Source organism: Eschrichtius robustus, chromosome 1, assembly GCF_028021215.1.
Source record: "Eschrichtius robustus isolate mEscRob2 chromosome 1, mEscRob2.pri, whole genome shotgun sequence".
NCBI lineage: Eukaryota > Metazoa > Chordata > Mammalia > Artiodactyla > Eschrichtiidae > Eschrichtius > Eschrichtius robustus.
The window spans coordinates 127705185-127728389 of NC_090824.1; the positions used below are offsets into that span (position 1 = coordinate 127705185).

At 41.5% G+C, this 23205-nt stretch overlaps 3 protein-coding genes and 4 non-coding genes across 11 annotated transcripts in view; 1 reads left to right on the forward strand and 6 right to left on the reverse strand.

The window, feature by feature from the left end:
- Nucleotides 1-829: 829 nt before the first annotated feature.
- SNAPC5 (small nuclear RNA activating complex polypeptide 5) lies at nucleotides 830-5029 on the reverse strand. 4 transcript variants are annotated; one of them, XM_068554114.1, is made up of 3 exons: nucleotides 3914-5029; nucleotides 2534-2623; nucleotides 830-1763 (listed from the first exon to the last, which is right to left on the reverse strand). In XM_068554114.1, the coding sequence occupies exons 1-3, from the start codon at nucleotides 4001-4003 to the stop codon at nucleotides 1641-1643; spliced, it is 303 nt and encodes a 100-aa protein (XP_068410215.1). In that variant the 5' UTR covers nucleotides 4004-5029; the 3' UTR covers nucleotides 830-1640. The 4 variants fall into 4 exon arrangements, 3 of the variants coding, with proteins under 3 accessions (XP_068410215.1, XP_068410208.1, XP_068410227.1); XM_068554107.1 differs by having other exon boundaries at nucleotides 830-1766; XM_068554126.1 differs by lacking the exon at nucleotides 3914-5029 and adding an exon at nucleotides 3423-3510.
- A 188-nt stretch (nucleotides 5030-5217) lies between these two features.
- On the reverse strand, nucleotides 5218-10043 carry RPL4 (ribosomal protein L4). Its single transcript, XM_068554077.1, has 10 exons — nucleotides 10025-10043; nucleotides 8461-8632; nucleotides 8161-8267; nucleotides 7658-7796; nucleotides 7080-7204; nucleotides 6671-6800; nucleotides 6258-6414; nucleotides 5884-5967; nucleotides 5655-5775; nucleotides 5218-5570 (listed from the first exon to the last, which is right to left on the reverse strand). The coding sequence occupies exons 1-10, from the start codon at nucleotides 10025-10027 to the stop codon at nucleotides 5292-5294; spliced, it is 1317 nt and encodes a 438-aa protein (XP_068410178.1). The 5' UTR covers nucleotides 10028-10043; the 3' UTR covers nucleotides 5218-5291.
- LOC137750387 (small nucleolar RNA SNORD18) lies at nucleotides 6541-6611 on the reverse strand. The gene has a single exon (XR_011070432.1). It is a non-coding gene; the product is annotated as a small nucleolar RNA SNORD18 (small nucleolar RNA).
- LOC137750300 (small nucleolar RNA SNORD18) lies at nucleotides 7297-7368 on the reverse strand. The gene has a single exon (XR_011070418.1). It is a non-coding gene; the product is annotated as a small nucleolar RNA SNORD18 (small nucleolar RNA).
- Nucleotides 7858-7956, reverse strand: LOC137752067 (small nucleolar RNA SNORD16). Its single transcript, XR_011071041.1, has one exon. It is a non-coding gene; the product is annotated as a small nucleolar RNA SNORD16 (small nucleolar RNA).
- Nucleotides 8342-8412, reverse strand: LOC137750469 (small nucleolar RNA SNORD18). Its single transcript, XR_011070443.1, has one exon. It is a non-coding gene; the product is annotated as a small nucleolar RNA SNORD18 (small nucleolar RNA).
- Nucleotides 10044-10524: 481 nt separating the features above from the next.
- The window catches only part of ZWILCH (zwilch kinetochore protein), a 38724-nt gene continuing 26043 nt past the window's right edge, over nucleotides 10525-23205 (forward strand). For both annotated transcript variants that reach the window (XM_068554201.1, XM_068554211.1), the window contains exons 1-4: nucleotides 10525-10628; nucleotides 13833-13884; nucleotides 17046-17141; nucleotides 20315-20433. In XM_068554201.1, the coding sequence (XP_068410302.1) occupies nucleotides 10576-10628; nucleotides 13833-13884; nucleotides 17046-17141; nucleotides 20315-20433 (320 nt within the window). In that variant the 5' untranslated portion in view covers nucleotides 10525-10575. The remainder of the gene's footprint in view (nucleotides 10629-13832; nucleotides 13885-17045; nucleotides 17142-20314; nucleotides 20434-23205) is intronic.

Genomic DNA, 23205 nt, shown 5'->3' on the forward strand with positions numbered 1-23205 from the left:
GGGGTGTTTTAAATCCTCTATTCACATCCAAAGGTATTTCATTTTGAGAGTCAAAAAGATTTCTTCCTAGTACTTTTCACCAAGAATGATCTAATTCTCAAGAATGATGTTCCCTACATCACTCTTGCTGTGTTTTTTGAGTTCCTCAGGCCAAACTCCTTCCTCAAACTTCCTTACTGAGACGTCAATAATAGTTGGATTTGTGTTTTTTTCCAGCCGCCGCACGGCTTGCAGGATCTTAGTTCCCCCACCAGGGAATGAACCCGGGCCCTGGGCAGTGAAAGTGCGGAGTCCTAACCACTAGACCGCCAGGGAATTGCCAATAGTTGGATTTTTAAAGGATACCTTGTGAGTGTCTCACAAGGACCTGTGAAACTGCTAGAGCAGATATGAGTACTCTCATTTTATAGATGGGAAAGTGAGCTGCAAAGGTGAAAAGCAAGCAACCAGTTGGTGGTCAAGCTAGAATTCATACCCAACTTTTCTAGCTCTTAAAAACCCATGCTCATATTTTAAGTTAGACCCCAAAACGTGTACCTTGATGCTTTTTGTTGCGAAATAATTTTCACACTGTGTTTTCCGAGAAACATGCTCATTTAAACTTCTGGCTACTTCCTGTAAGAGTAGCTCAAAATAACTTTAACGAAATATTAACAAATATGTCTGTGCTCTCTCTGGAACAGTTATGTAAGGAGCTGTGCTTGAGGAGGCTGTGTTTTGTTTGGCTTTTCTGGGCAGGGCCAATTACTTTTATAAAATTAAGCAACTACTTGTCTGTATATTCAGTGGAAAAGGGACAGTACGCAGAAATGAGTCTCAACTTCAAATATGAAGTTTAACAACTCTTATTCTGTAACTATCATCTCTTTATTACAAAATCCAACCTCCCAAGCCTAGTGATCCTTCTTCAATGGCACATTTCCTAAGTCCAGAAATGGGTTTTCAACCATCCTACTGTATCGTTCACCCAAGAGGAACTGACCCTCTTCTCTGTTTCTGTCTGGAAAGCAGCAAGCTGCCTGATGACTATTTATCTTTATTTCTAAGCACATTTTACCACAGTGATGTCTCAACCTAGATGTGGTGACAGCCACACAAAGCATGTTAATAGGCAGTTTTACGATGTCACGGAGAGGTGGCAACAGCTTGTGCTCTCAAGTGGCCCTCTGTCCTCTTTTTCATCTTTCTCTCCCACGCTGTGGCCTTGCTCTGCTCACAAGGGTTCAATGGCATGCAAACAGTCTTTAATTGGTTTTCTTAAAAGAGGCATTGATTGGAAAAGCTTGCTTGTATTTAAACTCTGCCCTTTTTGCGAATGCCAGACCTTCTCAATAGCATTTCAGAGTAAGTTTCTGGTTTTGAACACAATTACTGAATCTGACCAGAATATAAACACAGCACCACCCATACTGCTCAATATTGAAACACTGCATCTCTGCTTTTCTGTATGTCATAATTTTGGTTAAAGCACTCTGAAACTTGAGTTATTGATGGAACCATTTTTACAACTACACATCCTCCTAAAGTTCTTGCTTCCTTTTAAATGAGGCCACAGAGCCCATGGCAAGAATTCTTTGAAGAGAGAAAGTTCCTGAGGCTTTGAACTTAACTCCTATGACTAACCCTGGCTCTTCTCCCCTTCAGGAATCGGATTCTTCTTCCTCCTCCTCCTCCTCCTCCTCTTCTTCTGGCACATGGCTCCTTGTGCTCAACTCCAGTGCAGTCTGGTTGATTGATGCTTCATTGTCTACATGCACCAACATCTGCTTTAGTCAAGGACACATTATGGATTAGTAGGAAGAACACTGGCCTCAAAACAAATTAATGTTTTCAAATAAAATCTCAACTGCATATTCATCCGCAATATTTATCACTAAGAACTGTGGCCAGTTTCCTATTTCTCCAAATTCTACCCTGGCCCCCCAACCCCCATTGCCAAAATGGGAGCAGAGTAAATGCCCTAGATTTGATAGAATGTTACCTGATTTACAAACATGGTTTTTACATAAGAATTATGCTGGCTTAGATGTGCTGCTTTCCAATAGTTTTAAAGGCTTAACACGCATCTGGGAGAACTGTTCAAATATGGTATATTTAGAAGATGATTTTCCTGAGCGCATTTGGTGAGAGAAGGATATGATGAGGGCAAGAACTCATTTTTTAGCACTAGGCTTTGTAGTTGAAGCCACACTCTATTTTTAAATCCCAAGCTTGCTTATTCACAGAACAGGAAGAGTTTTGACATCTTCCTGCAAAAATCTTCACACTCTTCCCAGTTCACTGGAGTGACTAGAGAAAGTGGATGAATAGGAAGGTCGAGGCAATATAAAAGTACAGTCAACCACAGTGTAGCTAGCTGGTAGATGTTCCCTGTTTAAAACAGTAATATAGACAAGCCAGTTCATTAAACTAGAAAGTTCTTATCAGCACTTCCCAGAGTCCTTTGGGCTTGATAATGTAATTTACAATTTTTGATGGCTAAGCAGCGTAAGAGCAGAATGGACTCCCCGGGCCCACACTTGATTAAGCTTACATCATGTGACTGTTCAGGCGCAGGCTGAGAAGACGGCATCTCATCTTCTCTTCTAGAACTAATCATTGACTGGAGGGCCAGTTCTTCAACCTAGAAAAGAAGAGTCAAGGACACTTTCCTTACTATGTCACTGGGCTACTGAAGTAGGTGAGATGTATTGAGCACGCTGTAAGCGGTGGGCATCATGAGAAGTGAAAACAGGGTAAGCTCTGTGAAGCTCCAGAGGGAAGGGTGGGGCTCCTCGAGCTTTCCCCGCCTGTTAAGGAAACAGCACGGAAAGCTTCCAGCCCCTTTCTCTTAGGGTGAACAGGTGTTCTAGCTGAGCCGAGGCTTCCACTCGCCCAGACCTAGCAGCCCAGGGGAGAAAACACAAGCATGCCCTTAAAAAAGCCAGGTGTCTTCTGATTCCACACACCCGAGCTTGTCTACCCCGTAATAAGAAGGCGAAGGCAGGAAGACTGGAAAATGGGGGCGTTTCCCCGAGCGCAAAGGAATCTAGGCTCTGGCCGCGGCCATCGTCAGCACGCTCACGTTAGGCACTGGTACAGGCACTGCGGTGATGTCAGAACACAAAGAAGTGCAGGCCATTACATGTACCCTAAGGGAAAGCGCAGTTTTCACAGGTCGCAGGTGGACAGTGCTTCTCAGTTTACAAAGAGCCTTCATAACCCTCATCTCACTTGGAATTAGAGAGCATGGAAGTGCCGAGCAGGAATTAGCAGGAGCGTCTCACTGAGGCTGAAGGGGGTGACTTCCGCAGAGGTCTGGGAACTGGCGCTGATGGGTTTCAATCTCGACTCCTCGTCAAGGCCGTGGAGTCAGTAACAGCTCCGGGGAGAAGAGCTACCGGGAACTACTTTGTGGCCGGTCTCTTCTCGCAGGGCCTTACCGTCTCCCTTCGCAGAGTGGGCGCATCCGCCAGCCGGTCGGCTTTGCGAGACTAGAGCTGTATCAAGCGACCATACTAAGTAGTAAAGACAGTAGGGGCTCGGAAGGGGAGGCCGGTGGGGGGCAGGGGCGGCCTAGGCGAGCCTGCGGGAGGTCTCCCTTCCTCAGCGCGTGGTGCGGCCGCCCGCGTTTCCGGGGCTGCAGGGGTCCGGTGTGTGCCTGGGACGGGGCGGGGCGGTACTCGCCAAACTGATTGCTGAGTCTCAGCCCAGACCTGCGGGATCAAGATTCTTAGAGGGGTGGACCCATAATCTCAAATCCAGCCCCCCAGGTGCCGGTAAGCCACCAGGTCCAGCCGCGACGGCCGGGTGAGGAAGGGCTAACCGGCGGCACCAGGCGGGCGCCGCAGACGCCTGGGCTCCGCGGAGAGCCGGGCGGCCCGCGGCGCCGAGGCGACGGAACGGAGGAGCGGAGTGGGGGGCGCAGGGTCACCTTGAGCCGGTTCAGCTGGTCGTGCAGGGCCGCTTTCAAGCGGAGCAGCGTCTCCTCCTCCTTGCGCAGCTCCTGAAGCCGGCTCAACATCGCGCGTCTTCACGCCGGCGGCCGGCCGGGCACTCGCCGATGACGCCATCTCCGCGCCGTGCTGCCGGAAACGGAAGGCGGGCGGGGCGGCCGCTTCCTGCTGGCGGCTGGGGTCGCCGCTTCCCCGCGGACCGGCTCGGCCCACGGACGAAGTGGGGGTTTTACACCAAAAACCTAGACTCGAATGATGAGGATTCCTAAGGCAGAGGGCGTTGGAGCTGTAAAGGACCTGGAGATAAAAATGGTCAGATAGCATGTGTCAAGTGCTTCAGTTGAACAGCACTGTTAACACCCTTCCACCGGTGTTGCGTCAGGCGGCTGCTTTCGCTCCCCCAAACCTGCAGACGCGTTTGAAGGCAGGGAGTATTGCCAGCATATAGTACATGGTACAGGAGCCCTACTGTGTTGGAGGTCCAGGCAGGCGAGGATTCCCAGTCACATGAAAGGGGTTTCCCAGGAGGCCTGCGCAAATTCAAGTGCGGAAGACAGCGTTGTTTCAATAAATTGGACGGTATTTTTTCATGCTAAGGAACTGAGATTTCTTGAGCTATGAATGCAGGGATAGACTGCCAGCGGGAACAAAGCCAGATGCAAAACAAGACCCTGACATGACAATAGGGAAGGACGAACGTTTGGGTACATTCTCTGCACTAGCATTCTCAGTCAACATATTCACGCCTACTAAAACACACAAGTGGTTGTGGAAAAAAGCTCCTAGCACTTTTCATACCAAGGGTCCAAATATCAAAAAGGTGGCAAGCATTCCATCAACTGTATTCTAACCAGGTTATAACACCTCTGAAGGAAACATCAGTTTCTTACTGCTATACTTTAAAAAATGTATTGATTCTGCCCTCTTGTAGTTACTGAAAATGTCAGATCTTTACGGAACTTCACCCATTTTCCAAGATGGTTTTTTTTGGGAGAGGGGAGCTAAATAAGAGTTTCTGTGTATTTCTGGGACAAGTCTTTTAACCATCTGTTTCTCAAAACATTTTTACTTACAAAGTGGATTTTATATCTGGATTTATGGAACATCCCACTTCTCATTCAACTTCGTGGATTTTATACTAAATCCAAGGCTCCATTTTATACCAGACTTAAAAGGCTTGAATTCTAGACTAAAAGGCTTAATTATTATGAAGAACAAAGTGTCAGTAAAAAAAATTCTAACCAAGATTCACACAATACATCCAAGTTATGTTTCTCACTGCCTCTTTGATCAGGTCTTTATTCAAAATTAGCTGTCCAAAATGATTTGACCTTTACCAAATAAACAAATTTAAGTTTATGAAGCAGCCTTCTTTTCCTCTGTGGTGGGTTTCTTTTCGGTGGGTTTCTTTTCTGTGGGCTTCTTTTTAGCAGGCTTCTTTCCCGCTGCTGGTTTCTTGGTCACTGCAGCCTTTTTTCCCACCAAAGCCTTCTTTGGCTTCTTTGGCTTCTTCAGCTTCTTAACGCGAACAGCCTCTTTTCCCTTCTTTCCCACCACAGGCTTCTTGCCTGGAATCCCCTTCTCATCTGATTTGGCTTCTAGTGCTGCTGCTGCCCTATCCATCCGGATTTTGTGCTGCAACAAATTAGGAAGAAAATCTAAGAATCAAATCTTTCTAAAAACTCAACATGTATCAGCAAAACCCAAATTATTGCTTACGTTCTTGGCCTGGCGAAGAATGGTGTTCCGGCGCATGGTCTTTGCATATGGGTTTAGCTTCAACATGATTCTCAGGTTTTTCAGTGGATTCTTCTTCAGGACTCTGCGATGAATCTTCTTGCTATAAAAAGGTAGAGACTATATTTATAGTTTATTTACATTACCCATATTTCTGAAATACCCAATAGTGCGAGGCGGGCAAGAATTACAGTGAATATCACAACTTTACCGTGGTGCTCGGAGGGCTCTTTGGATCTCTGGGCTTTTCAAGATTCTGCTAAGGTCTGTATTGAGCATCTTGTGCATGGGGAGGCTGAATGAAAAAAGAAAACATTGACTATAGAGGCTAAACTCCTAGTTCTCATGTAACTGACTAAAGAACATGAACCTCAACAAAAGATTATTTTTAATCATTTAAGCTCTACAGAATACAATCAGAATTTCCACTATACTGTCACTTCTCTGAATCTCACCATTTCCACATATTGCATCTGTATACAAGGAGGAAATGGCAACACAATCCGTTATTTAGAAAATATGCAAACCAATTTTGAACACTATCCACAGCATAAACACCATGTTCGATATATGAATTACACTCACTTGTAGTTACTCTTGAGGGAGGCAGCTTTACGCCAGGTGCCATACAGCTCATCTAACTTGCGGAAAGCACTTTCAGTCCAAATGCAGAAACGTCCCACATGCCCACCAGGAGCAAGTTTCAAAATGTTCAGTTTGCTTACATTAAGCAGAGTAATTCCTTTTAAAGGGAAAACAAGAATTAGGGAGCCTGTATTTCAACAGAAGAAACACAAGTCATCTTTATAGCACCCAAGAAGTATTTTAATCATGAATTTCAACCATCAAGGGCTCACTCATTCAGCCAAGAATCAGAAGTTCCACAAAATCATGAATTTTCAGAAACACAGACCATAAAGTGAAATCTCATCATAATAAAAGCTGAGTAAGCTTGTATAGCATGAGTAATTAAAACATGTAAGCAGTACAGGAATTACCAGGGATGTTTCTGAAGGCCTTGATGATACCATTGTCCTCATTATAAATGATGCAGGGTCCCCTGCGCTGGATACGGCGACGGTTTCTCATTTTGCCTTTGCCAGCTCTCATTCGCTGCGAGGCGTAGACCTAACAAAGTGAGGTTTGGTATTTTGATTGAGATATGATCCCTGCAATAGATCTTCATAGTTTAAAAAAATTCATTTTACAGATGATCAAACTAGAGGCAAAAATGACTTGCCTAAATTTAACACAGCAATGATTTCAGGTTTCAAACTCAGGTAATGTGGTTCCAGAGTCCTTGCTCTCACTCACATCCACTACGGTTTAGTTATACCGTCCCCCTTCAGTAATCTTTTGAAATTTAAAATCTGGCAACAAATTTGTGTGAAGGACCACAAAACCTACCTTTTTGATATCATTCCAAGCCTTAAGTTTCTTCAGGAGCAAAACAGCCTCCTTGGTCTTCTTGTAGCCTTCAACTTTATCTTCAACCACCAAAGGAAGTTCAGGAACTTCCTCTATACGATGACCTGACAAAGCCAATTAACAGTGACCTGGTTACCCTGCACCCTTTGAAAAACTGAATCGAACCCACAAAATAAAAATGGTGTATACAATTTGCCAAATCAGAATTTCCACAAATATCATGTGTTTCAGAAACACGGACCAATGAAGTGGAATCTCATCATTTTGACAGTTAAATAAAAAGAGGAAGCAACATGACAAAGTGGAAAAGCTTTCTAACAATATACTACATCACTTTATTTGAATTAGTTCCCCCAGTTACATAGTATTCACTGATGATTGAGTTGTTAGATAGACTGAAGTGGTTATAACTAGTATTTAGCAAACGGAAATTCAGCCAGACACTCTAGGATGAAGTGAATGTACACAGGCTATTAACCATTAACACCATGAAAAGGGTCAGGTATAAAAAAAAAGGGGTATTTTATACGACTCCTAGAATATAAAATATCACAAACCTTTAGACATGACCAGCGCTGGTAAAGCCGAGGCAGCCAACGCAGAGCAGATGGCATATCGTTTCTGCGTTGTATTCACTCTGCGGTGCCAACGTCGCCAGGTCTTGGTTGGTGCAAACATGCGGCCCCCACGACACATCTGTTTTCCCAGTTAAGAATCGCATTTCTCAAATTTTAGGAATTAAAAACAGGTTATGTCTTGCTCAGGAAGAATTTTCGTCACCCTTCTGAACCAGCTTACTGACAGCAGGCAACTGTCACTGAGAACAGAGTAAGGCGCAAATTACGACATCATTGCAAGCAAAACTTCCTACTATCAAACCTGTTGGCTTTAAAAATTATGACGGAAAAATCTTTCGGATTTCAAATCTGTCTAGAGAAATGTTTAATCTGGACACTAGCGTCTTCAGCATAAATTATTTTCCAACTACTAACATGAAAAAACCAGGTCCAGCCTGCTAAATGCCACAGCTGGCTAGTCTAGGTGGTGAAACAAAGGATACATTTCCAAAAGCACCCTGGCCAGAACGGTGAGTGCCGCCACCTCGAACCCTGGGAATTCGAGCCACAGCTCTGCCAGTACCCCAAGACTCAGCACTGGTTTGATGACCTGAAATTGTGAAGAAACACAAGTTTTGGCTACCCAACCACACCATTCTATGACTACCATGCACGGTAGCAAACAGCATCAGAACATCCAGGAAAATCATGTGGTTCAGAAACACGGACCAATGGAGTGAAATTTCATCACTGCTGTTAAGTACCTCTTAAAAAGTCAATCGAGGAAAGATCTAAATCCATACCTGCTAATTCACTGACAGCATAGGGCTGTCTGTTGTTTTTGCGCAAGTTGGTGTGAACAAAGTTCACAATATCTGGTCGAATGGGAGCCTTGAACACAGCAGGCAAAGTGACATTTTTGCCAGATGACTCCCCCTTTTCAGAGTACACTGATATAAGTGGACGAGCACACGCCTGGGAAAAAGGAAAAAAATATTTATATTGACAAGCAATGTCAGGCACTCTTCTCACGTGCCAACAAAAGCATTAACGGTTCAGTTCCAGAAGAGACTAGAGTTTGATGAGGTAGATAACGCTTAAAGCAAAAACAAAGGCTAAGTTACCAACACACCATCAGGTCTATTAACATCAGTAAATACTTGAAGGACACTTAAGATTCTCAAGTTCTGCCACAGAATTTTCATCATTTTCAAAGAGAACGCTTTATGATTAAACTTTTAAATCAGGCCTTAGAAAGCAAAATAATCAAAACCATACTGTAAGGTTTGAAAATGCAATTTAATGCCATCATTCAAACTCTTTCATCCCAAATGTCAGCCAATCTACCAGGGCTCTACTCCTCCAAACATCCATCCTTGCCCCCTTCATCCCATTCCAAACACAGGTTTCAAAAATTACTAGTAAAAACAACAGCCCTGTTACTTCTTGCTCAATCTTCTCCAAAGACTTACCACCCGAAAGGAAAACATCCCAAGCAGGACCTACACAACCTGCTCAACCTCGCTTACCATACTCTCTTCCAGATGCTCAGGCCTACACTCAGGGCCATCCCTGTCCTGCCTCAGATGTAACGAGTCTCCTACCTAAAGATACCCTTCCTCACCTCCTTCAGGTTTCTCTGATCACTGTTTATAAAGCCCAATTACTGCTTCCTCTCCAACTTCCTATGTCTACGACACTTACTACCATTGAACATTACAATGCATTTTGACCAGCTCAATTACGATCGAAACTGCATAAGGATAGTGCTTTTTCCCTATTTTGTTCACTCAACTCCCCAAGGCACATATACAGACGTTATTTATGCAGTACATACACAACAATTAAATTTTAAAGCAAGAGGACCAAAATGCCTTCAGAGGCAATTCTTAAGATGAACACACAATAATTCAGGAAAAAAGTGGAAATACAAGTTTTTTCTTTAACGAAATCTCTCAAAAGACGTAAGTATTCCTTACTAAACCGGGCACGGAGATACAAGACCCCAAGCTGACTCTCACCCAGACTCAGTCTTAGGCCCTGCAAATTTCCAAGTCTTCAGTGGAACCCATTCTTTCAAGATCCAAGAGAAGCCAGAATTCCAAAAGTCCTTCTGCGCCCGAGAACGATCTGGGGGTCCTCCTGTGTCGCTTCCAGACGCGCCCTGCGCCGGCTCGCACACGTTGCCTCTAAGATGGCTGCCGTAGAGCCTCACTTCCCAGATTCCAGCCACAAACAGACGCCCTTTGGTCCCCATCTCCTTCTCCTCGCTTCCCCTCATGAAGATTTTATGCCCTGAACCCCCAAGCCCATTCCTGCCAGGCCCCAAGAGCAGAGGACGGTCCAACAGAGAGAACTTTCACTCACCATGGCGGGGAGAGGAGAACGCCACGCTCCTCTCAACCCGGCGGCTCCCACAGGAAAAGGAAATGCTTCGCACTCCCACTCTGTATGTAATCTTCAACTCGTCCCCCACCCTGCCCCGTCTCAAAACCAATCCAGGGACACAAAATATACTCTACCACTCTAAAAAAATAAAAATAGCGTATTATTTCTTCATATATGTCAAATTACGGTATCTATTGACTTCCAAAACCAAAAAGAGCACTTAGAAACAAGGGACTCCTTTTCGCGGAGTAATCCATAAGGGGGCGTGGCCAACTCTCGCGAGACGAGTGTCTTTTCCCCCTCAACCTTTACAACTTATTTTAACTTTTTCTTACGGGAATGGAAAACTATTGGGACAGGAAAAACAGCTGTGTGCTGTAAAACAAAAGTTTAACTTTGTGGACAAACGGGACCTGTTGGGGGGGGGTGTGGGTAAAAGTAGTCCCGGCGGGGGGTCATAACCCCGGAAGTCAGCGTCTGGCGCGCATTTCAGTTTGGCGGTTTCGGATCTGCAGTCAAACTGGGGCGGGATGTGGTCGCGAACCAACCAAGCTGCTGAGGAGTTTTACGCTCGTCTCCTTCAGTGAGTAGTAGCCCCTGCTTTTGGCTTGGCTGTGAGGACAGCACTTCTCCCTCGGGGTATCTCGATCCCCGCCCCAAGCCTCTTTCCACAGCCTTGGGGATTAGCGCCTTGCCAGTTTCCAGCGGCGCGAATGTTGTAGACGAAGTCCGCTTTCCCGGGAGCTGGAAGCTGGGGAGACGCCGGTTACCTGCTCCAGTGTGGGGCTGGCGCTGTAGGCCCTGCTGCTTGTAGTTTCGTTTAGGAGAAAACGTGTACATTGTCACCCGAGGTGGAAGGTGACAAGTTTTCCAAGAGGCGCATTATTCACTCTGATAATGCACACAACTTCTGATATGTTAGGGGCACCTACCAGGATAGAGAAAACTAGATGTTGACATCCTTCACCTGTTTAAAGCCTGGCTGGCGTGAAACGTGTTGTTATAGTCTATTCAAAATAGTTATATGAGCAACAGTTATAATGATAACGTGATGGTGTGTCGGCTCTTTAAAGCACCTTTGTTTCACAGTGCTCTAAGAGTTCGTTTTATTCGTATAGTGAATACTAGTACTAAAGGGGATTCCATCCAGTTCTGTATCCAACATAAAAATCTAATCCAGTAGTTCTCAAATTTGAGCATGAATCAGTATCACCTGGCAGGTTGCCAAAACAGATTGCTGGGCCCCCTTCCAGGGTTTCTCATTTAGTAGGTCTGGGGTGGGGCTAAAGAATTTCCCTTTCTAACCAATTTCAGGTGAAACAGATGCTGCGGGCCTGACACCACACTTTGATAACTGTTATAATCTAACCCCTTCTTTTCTAAATGCCATACTTTTTCATTATTTGTCCTCATTGCTTTTATTTCCTGCTTACAAAAGTGGTAATGCTTGTCAGTTTTTTCAACCTTATAGAAAGATCACTAGCTTTTTCTTTCTTTTTTTTTTTAAACAATGTCTTGGATAGCTTTCAGTATGAGAGCCTATACATCTCATTGTTTTTAACGGCTATATAATACTTCATTGTATGGCTGTTTTATGTTTATTTAACCAGTCCCTTGTTGATACAACTTTATTTAGATCTTTTGCATTTTCTAATTATTTCATAGGTGTTAGTCTTTCTCTCCACTTGTAAGCACCAATAGTCTCTCTTACTTCTCTTGAATCCCTCACAATGCCTTTGTAGCCACCTGCCTACTGGAAATTTCCAAATGAGACCTCAAACTCAACATTTGTGAAACTGAATTCATCTATTCCCCACAACCTGACATTCTCCTGAATTCTGTCTATGAGTTAAGAATTCCAAGTCCAAGACTGTCACTTGGTTCTCTTCCACTGCCACCCACCCCGTCCCATCTAGTCAGTCACCAGGTGCCCTTGTTCTCCCTGCATCCCTACTGCTTTTGTTCACCATCATCACTTTTTTGAAGTACTGCAAGTTATTCACAGCTATTTTCCTGGCCTCCAAGTTTATAGCCTCCACATCAGGAGGTCAGGGGGATCTTTCTCATTTAAAATCTTGTTGTGAGCTCCTCTTGGCTTTCAGCATACAGTTCAAGCGCTCTAGCAAAACCTCTTCCTTTGTGCCTCGACAGCACCCCGCACTCCCCTCTGTTGGGACTCATCACCCTGTATTGCAATTGTTGGTTTGCTAGTTGGACTGCAGTCAAGACTATGAACCAGGGACTATGCATTTGTTTTGTATCTTGGACATTTAGTAAGAATTGTTGACTAAATATTATGACATAGTATGAGTGTGTTTTGTGTTTGGTAATTGCAATCATTGTTGCTTTTGTTGTGGTCATCCATTTACAATGCTTGGTGTCAGTCTATTTATCTCTTGTAAAAATAAAATACAGTGTGTGTGTGTGTGAAAAAAAAAAAAAAAAAGAATTGTTGACTAAAAAAACCAAAACCCAAAAGATATGTTATTCAGGGCCCTTACTGAGGACTACAGCCTGGGAATCAGCTTCTCAGATAGCTCCGAAGAACTGTTCCAAAGAGGTAAGGGAGTAGCCAGAATATATAGGAGTTTTTGCTGGGGGAATAAACAAACAAAAACAAAGCAAAACAAAACAAAAAAGTAGTTGAACATCAAAAGTTCACTACTAATCACAAGAACAGACATCTCAAGTTAATGATTTTAGCGCTTTTCCATGTATGGGAAGATGTAAGAGTCTGGACTCATTGAAATTACTCCTTTGCTATGCATCTTAACTGTCTAGGGCCAGTAGCCTGTTTTTCTGCATCCTGAATTCCCCTCAGGGTGCACCAGGGTGGCTTCAGTGGCTGATGGTTTTATGGAGGGCAGCCTTCGATGTTTACCAGAACGGCAGGCAACTTTTTTGTCCACAGAGTGCCTGCCCATAATACACATACTGGTGAAATGATTCTTGAATGATTGATTGAATAACATCCCTGAGTTATGCATACATAGAAGTTAAACTTCTTTAAGAATAAGTCACAATCTTGTCCAAAATGTGAGACATAGTTTTTATTTCAGTGAGTTATAGAGTGGATCAAACAATAAATGGTATCCTGAAACCATTCTGTTGGGTTCCTTTAGGACTCTAAAGATTCTTTTCTCTTTCAGAGTGTAGATCAGGCTGATGTGCATTTTGGTATGTTAATGGTTAATGGTTTACATGCTTTGGGATCAACTTTCTTGAATAAAAGGATAATTATGAAGTATCTTAGAGTTTTGTGCTTACATTTTAAAAAGGAAATGCTTTAGCATTATCAAATTTACTAATTTTTTAGTGACAGCTCATGAAAACAGGGAGGATGGATGCTTCCATTTTAGCAATAGAAATCCAAGGCCTGGGACCCTTAAATAACTTCTCCATGGTTACCCGCTGATTCAGTGGCAGGTCAGAATCCAGTCATTTTTACTTCCCAAAAGTCATGTAGTAACTTACATGTTAATAGTAATTGGTACTGTGTTTTAAAAGTTACAAGAGTAGAGGTAGGCAACCTAATTTCCTGCTGCCTCTGAGAAGCAGTAGTACCCACTTCGGGGCAGCTGTCTATTAATCTCTATCACATCTCTTTTTTTTTTCCTCGTTAACCTAATACTCTTTTTCTGCTTTTTTCTCCCTTCTCAACTATGCCTTAGGACTGCCATGAATACTTTGCATTTTGCTTTTCTCTTGGAGAAAGTAATGACTAACTCCTGAGTTTAAATGACAGAATACTATAGCTCTATTTTTCACATGTGGTTCTGCATTTCAGGGAATTTGATGAAGAAAAGAAAGGAATCTGTAAAGATCCATTTATCTATGAGGTATGAACATTTTATTTGGTTTTTAAACAACTCAATCATCCTAAAATTTTGAGTTTTTAAAAGTTGAGTTTACTGAAGTTAATTTACATAGACTAAATTTCACCCTTTTAGAGTACAGTTCTATGAATTTTTACAAATGCATTTAGTCATATAACAACCCCCATAATCAAGAACATTGCTATCACCTCCAAAAAATCCCCTCATGTCCCTTTATAGCCAACCGTTTCCCCTGTTCCCTGGCAACTACTAATCTGTTTTATATCTCTGTTTTCTGTCTTCTGTATTGCCTTTTCCAGAATGTCATATAAATAAAACCGTACAGTTTGTAGCCTTTTGGGTCAGGCTTCTCTCAATGAGTATGTAATGCATTGAGATTCAACTGTGTTGTTGTGTGTATCAGTAGTTCATTCCTTTTTATTGTTGAGTAGTATTCCACTGTTTCGCCAGTTGATGGACACTTGGATTGTTTCCAGTTTTTGATAATTATGAAAAAAGCTGCTATAAACATTCATGAATTTATTAAGTTTAAGCATCTAATATATGCCAAGTGTTCCATAGGTAAACTCCCCATAGAACTTAATCCCTTAAAACAATTAGCAAACTAAAATTTATATTCTAAAAGACGAGCTAAGGAGAAATAGTCATAAATGATAAGGGCTAATATCCATGTGTGTAAAATATATAAAAAGCTCTTAAAATCAATAAGGAAAAAAGACAATCATAATAGAAGAATAGGCAAAGGATACAAATAAGTAACCACAGAAAGAAAAATACAAATACTGTTGACCCTTGAACAACAAAGGGGTTAAGGGTGCTGGCCCTCTATAGTCAAAAATCTGAGTATAACTTTATAGTGGACCCTCCCTATATGTGGTTCCTCCATATCCGAGGTTCTACATCTGTGGATTCAACCGACAGTGGGTCATGTAGTACTATAGTGTTTACTGTTGAAAAAAATTTGTGTGTAAGTGTGGACCCACACAGGTAAAACCTGTGTTCTTCAATGGTCAACTGTATAGTTATCTCTTACAATCTGAATTCTCACTAACCAAACTCAAAAATCAAGTATATCCAAGTAAATGTATTATTAATCCCTCCCTATCTGAATTATTACCAGTTGGTACCTATATTAGTTTCCTATGGCTGCTGTAACAATGTACTACACATTAGTTTTCTTAAAACATGAGAAATGTATTCTCTCACAGTTCTGGGGACTAGGAGTCTGAAATCCAGGTGTCAGCAGGGCTGTGTTCCAGCTGAAGTCTCTATGAAAGGATCCTTCCTTGCCTCCTCCTAGCTTCTGGTAGTTTCCAACAATCCTTGGTGTTTCCTGGCTTGTTGAAACACCTGCCTTTGTCAGCACATGGCATTCTCCCTGTGTGTCTATGTCTCTAAATCTCTCTATCCTTGTAAATATACCAGTCATTGGGTTTAGGGCCACCCCCCCAACCTAGTTAATCTTCATCTTAATTTGATTACATTTGCAAAGATCCTATTTCCAAATAAGGTCATGTTCAGAGGAACCAGAGGTTAGGACTTCAACTTATCTTTTGGGGGGACATAATTCTACCCACAACAGTATTTGATCAAGAACTTAGTAGATCAGAATAACAAAGCATCCTTTGCTCTCTGAACTTGGTATCTAAATGCTTCAATATCCAAACTAAGAAATAGGTTCAAATAGTGAGAGATATTTGTCAATAATAAGAATATTAGAGGCTGTTCACTCTCATTAGTGATCAAATAAATGAAAATTAAAACAATAACAAGATAAAGGTAAAAATAAACAATGAAAATAATGTGTTGACCTAAGTGATGGGAATGCAAATATGTGGGTATGACATATTTGAAAGGCAATTTGACAATATCAATGTGATTTTAGATATTCATCTTAAAGTACTTAAAGGATGTCCATTATCAATTGTTTGTTATAGCATATTACTTGAAAATACCCAAATGTTGAATAATATGGAATTATGTGATGGTAGATCCATGGTACTAGACAGCCTAAGAACATTTAATGGCATGGAAAGAAGTTCATGATATGAAACCATTAGAATGTTTATTTTTTAAGCAAAATCCTATTGAGTTATCAAAATAACAGATATATTTCTATTATTTTATTTAATTTATTTATTTATTATTTATTTATTTTGGCTGAGTTGGGTCTTTGTTGCTGTGCGCAGGCTTTCTCTAATTGTGGCGAGCGTGGGCTACTCTTTGTTGCAGTGCGTGCACTTCTCACTGTGGTGGTTTCTCTTGTTGCGGAGCACGGGCTCTAGGCACGCAGGCTTCAGTAGTTGTGGCACGTGGGCTCAGTAGTTGTGGCTCGCAGGCTTAGGTGCTCTGCGACCTGTGGGATCTTCCCCGACCAGGGATGGAACCTGTGTCCCCTACATTGGCAGGCAGATTCTTAACCACTGCACCACCAGGGAAGTCCCGATATGTTTCTCTTTAAATAGATTTATTTATATGTCTGGAAAAAGATCAGGCAAAATATACACCAAAAAGACTAATAATAGTAGTGACTGCTCTGGCTAGTAGAATTATAGATGAGTTTAAAAAAATCTCTTTTAGCTACCTGTTTTCAAACTTTTCTACAATAAATGTTTATTGCAATTGGAATGAAGAAATATTCAATTCCTATAAACAGAAAGTTCTAAATTCCATAGTACAATCAGAAAAAAAGATAATATTTAGTAAAGAGCTAATTTTATGGTTCATAACAGTAAATCCAATATGATTAGGGGAAGAGGATGTCAGTGTGATCCTAATCAAAAGGTCTTACCAGGCAGGGTGCTCTTTAGGTGGGCCTTGAAGCACATAGATAACAGATATAAGAGCTAGAATTTTTTTTTTTTTGGCCATGCCACAGCTTGCAGGGATCTTAGTTCTCTGACCAGGGATTGAACCCGCACCCTTGGCAGTGAAAGTGCAGAGTCCTAACCACTCGACCTCCAAAGAATTCCCCAGCTAGATTTTCTCAACATGAAAAACAACATGGGCAAAGAATAAATGAAATTATATTTTGAAAACATTACGTCTTGTTCAAATTCTCTTTTCCAGTTACTTGCATAGAGCTGGTCTTTATGTGTTTAAATATTTGTACATATATATGTGTGTATTTATAACATTGCTGGACCTTAATCTGTTTTTAATAGGCTGATGTTCAAGTGCAGTTGATCAGCAAAGGCCAACCAAACCCTTTGAAAAATATTCTAAATGAAAATGACACAGTATTCATCGTGGAAAAAGTGGTAAGTAGTGCTTGGGCTTTGTGGTTAATTCTTAACAGCCAAATTTGGTTTCTTGTGGATAATCTCAAATGTACACATTTTCTCAAATGTACACATTTTCTTATCAGCATGTTAGTGACAGTGGATTCTAATATCTTTTAGTAGTAAGTACAGTGCTGTCCAATAGAGAGATAATGTGAACCACATACGTAATTAAAAATTTTCTGGTAGCCTCATTGCAAAAAAAAGGTAATTAATTTTCATACTGTAAAATTGACTTTTTCTTTTGTTGTTCAGTTGTGTGAATTAACACATGTCTACAATCTGGTAATCACCATCATAATCAGAACACAAAACAGTTCCATCACCCCAAAAAACTCCCTCGTGCTATCCCTTTAAAATCATTCCCTCTATAAAATGGATAACTAATAAGAACCTGCTGTATAAAAAAATAAAGTAAAATTCAGAAATTCAAAAAAAAAAATCATTCCCTCTTCTCCCTCACTGTAGCTTTATCTTCTTAAGAATGTCATGAATGGAATCATACAAAAGTGTGTAACCTTTTTTTTAAATTTATTTATTTATTTATTTTTGGCTGTGTTGGGTCTTCGTTTCTGTGCGAGGGCTTTCTCTAGTTGTGGCAAGCGGGGGCCACTCTTCATCGCGGTGCGCGGGCCTCTCACCATCGCGGCCTCTCTTGTTGTGGAGCACAGGCTCCAGATGCGCAGGCTCAGTAATTGTGGCTCACGGGCCCAGCTGCTCCGCGGCATGTGGGATCCTCCCAGACCAGGGCTCGAACCCGTGTCCCCTGCACCGGCAGGCGGATTCTCAACCACTGCGCCACCAGGGAAGCCCCCAAAAGTGTGTAACCTTTTGAGTCTGGCTTCTTTCACTCAGTGTAATAATGCCTTTGAGATTCATTCAAGTTGTGTGTGTATTAATGGTTCATTTCTTTTAACTGCTGAGTAGTATTCTGTGGTATGGATGTACCACAGTTTCTTTACCCATTCATCCTTTGAAGGACATTTGGGTTGTTTTCAGTCTTCAACGATCACTAATAGAGCTACTATAATCATTTTTATACAGAATTTTATTTGAGCACAGTTTTCTTTAAATGGGTAGGAGTGGGATTGCTGGGTCTGAAATTATGTTTAATAATGCTTTTATTTAATCTAATTTATCTAATGTTATCATTTCAATACCTAATTCATATAAAAATCATTAATGAGATTTTAAGTTCTTTTTTCCATACTACGTCTTCAAAATCTGGTATGTATTTTACACTTAAATCTCAGTTTGATCTGGCCACATTTCAGGTGCTCAAAAGCCACATGTGGCTGGTGGGTGGCTACTGTTTTGAACAGCACAGCATAAGTAGCTATGACTCGTGAATTTCTACTTTAATTTTTGCTTGTTAAATGTAACAAGAGGGGACTTCTTATTTTTTGCATCACTTTATAATTACAGCCTTACACCTTTGTGGGTTTTTTTTTTTCCTCTTTTTTTTATTTTTTGAATTTTTGAATTTTATTTTATTTATTGTTCTTATTAGTTATCTGTTTTATACATATTAGTGTATACATGTCAATCCCAATCTCCCAATTCATCCCACTCCCCCAAGCCCTGCCGCTTTCCCCGCTTGGTGTCCATACGTGTGTTCTCTACACGTGCGTCTCTAGTTCTGCCCTGCACACCGCGCCTTTGTGTTTGAAGTTCGGGAACTGTTTTGGCAGAGCAGTAACAGTGATGTTAACTGAGTGCTGATAATGCTGTCACATTACACAGTTGCTTTGGGGCCAGGACCCATTCTTGGGTATATTGTTTCCCGAAGTAGATAGGAACAGGATCTAATAGGGGAAAGTGGATGTTCCTTTAGAAGGAATATCTCTGTCTGCTTTAGGGCCCACATGCTGTCTGGACCGAGATTGAGATGAATGAACAGAGAGCTCTTTATTTTAAATACACACAGAAACTTCTTTCTGAGGAGGGGACCTATTTATTTGTCTTTTGTATTCATGATGCTTATCAGTGGTGGACAGATGCTTGGAAAATAATTATAGGTGAATTATGTGGTTGAATTTAGACTTTTCCCCTAGAAGGGAAAATGTTTGTTGAACAAAAGCTGAAAAAATGAAGATGGTCGGATGAAGATGAGTTACCTGGGAAAAGGTAAAGATGAGCAGAGGGATTTGTGGAAATTGGTTGGGATACTAGTGAGGATGCAGCTTGGGGCTGTGAGGAGTCACCTGGCGTTTTTGGATGGGGAACAATGAAAATGGGCTTTATTTCTACAAAGATCAGTAGAGCTTAAAGCATGAGTTTTAGGTAGATGGATATTGAAAAGTAGAACGGAAGGAAAAATGACATTTCTTGGGTACTTCTAGGAACTATTTGGAAACCCAGGCCTGGAAGGGAATAAAATCTGGAATCTGGCAGAAGAAATACAAAGTTGAGGAAACATCTAGGTCAGATACCTATTAAGTATTTACTGCTAGAAGAGCTTAGTGGATAAGAACTTGAGTTTTGAAGTCAGACTACCTAGATTCAAATGTTAGATTTGCCGCTCAGCAGCTGTGTTATTCTAGGCAAGCTATTCAGCCATTCACTAGCTCAGTTTTCCGGTCAATAAAACAGGGTTAATAATAGTATCTATCTCAGGGTTTTTATGAAAAATGAAAGAAAGCTTGGAACAGTACTGGTACATAGTACACGCTCAGGAAATGTTAATTCGTAAAATTATTGTTATTATTGGCAGAACTGAGCTATTTAGCTACTTAAACACATGGATATCAGAAACACAAATGAGAGCTGATAGCCCTAAGAGGAATAGACTTAAGGAGTAAGGGCTGTGAACCTTCAAGTTTGTGGAGTGACAAAATCAGGGAGTCTTCCATGGGTTTCCCTTGGTGTTTGTACATCATTTTGTACGTGGTAGAGCACTTCCTTTTCTGATGGTATCAGATACTTCCTTTATCAGTAGCAACTTAGATCAGTATCTTTATAGGACAGTGGAAATGCTTCTGATGGTGAGATTTATTGGTACCAAATTGGTTTGTACCTATGATTCTTGTCATAACCCAATCATTTTTTGCTTAAGCGTTTAGAAATCAGTACGTTATGTTCTAGCATAGTGAAGAGTTGACCGTTACCTTAAGTGTTCTTTTACCTGGTTAAATAATTAAACATTTTTAAAGCTTTTAGAAAAGGAAGAAACAAGTCATGTTGAAGAACTACAATCTGAAGAAACTGCTATTTCTGATTTCTCTACTGGTGAAAATGTTGGACCACTTGCTTTACCAGTTGGGAGAGCCAGGTAAGTTTTTTCTTAGTGTAGGGGTGGAGGGTAGGATTTAAATAGAAGTGTTCTTATAAACATTGGGAAAAAAATATGTATCTAGCTAGATCCCTCCCTCTCTCCTTTCGCCTCCCCCTTGATGTGTATACTCAATTCTCTAAGGATAGCTCTACTTGACTGTTCTTGACTGTCCCATAGGTATCCCAAGCCTAACTCAGACGACTGCGGTGATCTTCCCTTTCTCCATTCCTCTATACTGTTTACTGTTGTTGCTTTGTAATTGTTTTCCTTATTTCTAATCTGGTTCCTCGCCAATCTTTTTTCCTCACTGCTGCCAGAGTGATCTTTATAAAATGAAAGACTGATTGTATTCCTTCCCTGCTTAAAAATCCTTCAGTGGTTCTTTTGCCTCATGATAAAATCCAGATTCCTTATGAGTGACACATAGGAGCCTTCAGCATCCAATCCAGTGGTCCTCCATGAGGGGTGCCATACTCAGCAGGCAATTGGAAATATGCAGGGATACTTTTTGATTGTCACAGTGATTCAGGGGAGCTTTTGGCCTGGGCCATGGATGGTAAATGCCCTGCAATGCATGGGGCTCTCCTGTCCAACGAGGAATGATCCCATCCAGATGCCAGTAGTGCCCCTGTTAGAAACCCTACTGCCTCTGTCTGCTTTGCCAGTTTCACTACCCACCCCCCCACCATATGACTTTCTGTCTGCCCGGCCTCCCTCAACTCCAAAACCAAGAAGTCTTTGCTGTCAAGGAGTCCTGGAGGATCTGGTTATATATATAACAATATTCACAAAGTGACTTTCCTTCATGGTGGGGTTTTTTGGTTTTGTTTTGTTTTGCTGTGTAGAAGCTTTTAAAATCTTTTGTAATTAATTAGTCTTTTCTTTCATGGCTTCTTGATTTTAAGTCATGTTTGGCCTTTTTTTCTTTTCTGTCCCACAACTTGAACATTATTTATTTGCATTGTTTTCTCCAGCCAGTGTTTGTTTGGATTTATCCATAGGCTTATCATTTCTTTGCTCTCCATTTCTTCTTGCATTTCAGACCTTCCTTCTGGGATTATTGTATTTCTTTTTTGAAGTACAATCCCTTAGAAATGCCTTTTCTGAACATCTGTTGGTAATAAATTTAGTTTTCATCTCTTTGAAAAAAAATTTTAAGCCATATTTTAAGTAACTTTTAATTCTGATACACTCAAATTTACAGAAAAATTAAAAGAAAAGTTCAGGAACTTCTGTGTAGCCTTAACCAGATTCACCAATTATTTACATTTTGCTGTCTCTGCTTGGTGATTCTGTCGCTTATTCCTCCTCCTCTGCTTCTCCTACTCCTGCCCACTCCCGCATCTATATAACAAACACGTATCACACACACACATTTTTTTAAATGAAATATTAACAGTATGTTGGAGACATCATGCTCCTTTACCCCTAAATACTTCACTATGTATTTCCTAAGATCTAGTACATTCTCTTATATAACCACAGAACAATCATCAAAATCTGGAAATTTAACATTGTTAGAATATTACCATCTAATCCATAGACTATATTCAAATTTCCTTAAGTGTTCCATGACTAATGACCTCAAGCATCTTTTCATATATTTATTGGCTTCTACTTTCTCCCACCCCCCAGGTTTACTGAGATATAATTGACATATTCTGTTATTTCTTTTGCTTAATCTCACAGCCTACTTCCACTCCCAATGACCCTCTATCCCTGCCATATTGAACTCCCTGCTTGTAGTAACTACACTTTGTCACTTTTTTTTTTTTGGTCACTTCTCGGTCTGCCTCATGTGCCCTGCTCCCACTTCTTCACTTGGTGAAACTTTTATGTATTTTGCCACTTAATTTCCAGATTTTTGTTTCTGGGATTCTGTGATATTGTGATGTATAATAAAACTTATTTGGTCTTTGTCCGCTGTTCCTGGCACCCAGCTCCTGAAACCTTTGGAATTTCCTAGGTGTGGAGAACTATAAAGGTGTCTTTTGTTATGTTAATGAGGTGACTTTTGGACCCCACCCCAGGTAACCTAAGAATGGGGGCTGCTTGCCAGGGGGACCAAGCATGTGACTGGAGGGTTGGAACTTTGAGTCCCACCCAACCTCTGGTGGGGAGAGGGGCTGGCGGTTAAGTTCAGTCACCAGTGGCCAGTGATTTAATCAATTATGACTATGTAATGAAACCTCCATAAAAACCCAAAAGGAGGGGGTTTGGAGAGCTTCTGGGTTGGTGAACACATGGAGGTGCTGGGAGAGTGGCTTGTTAGGAGAGGCCGTGGAAGCTCTGTGCCCTTTTCCTCATACTTTTCCCTTCGCACCTCTTCCATCTGGCTGTTTCTGAGTTCTACCCTTTTATAATAAACTGGTAATCTAGCAAGTAAAATGTTTCTCTGAGTTCTGTGAGCAGCTCTAGCATGTTAATTTAACCCGAGGAGGGGGTTGTTGGGACCTGCGATCTATAGACACACAGATGACAACCTTGTCGTGGAATTTGGCAGTTGGAAGTTGGGGGGAGGCAGTCTTGTAGGGGGGAGGCAGTCTTGTAGGACTGAGGCTTTAACCTGTGGGAGCTGATGCTATCTTTGGGTAGATAGTGTCAGAATTGAGTTGAATTGTAGGATACCCAGCTGGTGTCAGAGAATTGCTTGGTGTACGGAAAAACCCCACACATTGGAATTGGGTATAAAATCTTAGATGGTGATCAGAAGTGGGGTCAGAGTCAGAATCGTAGCTACTGTTCATGATATGTTTGGAAAAGAAAACT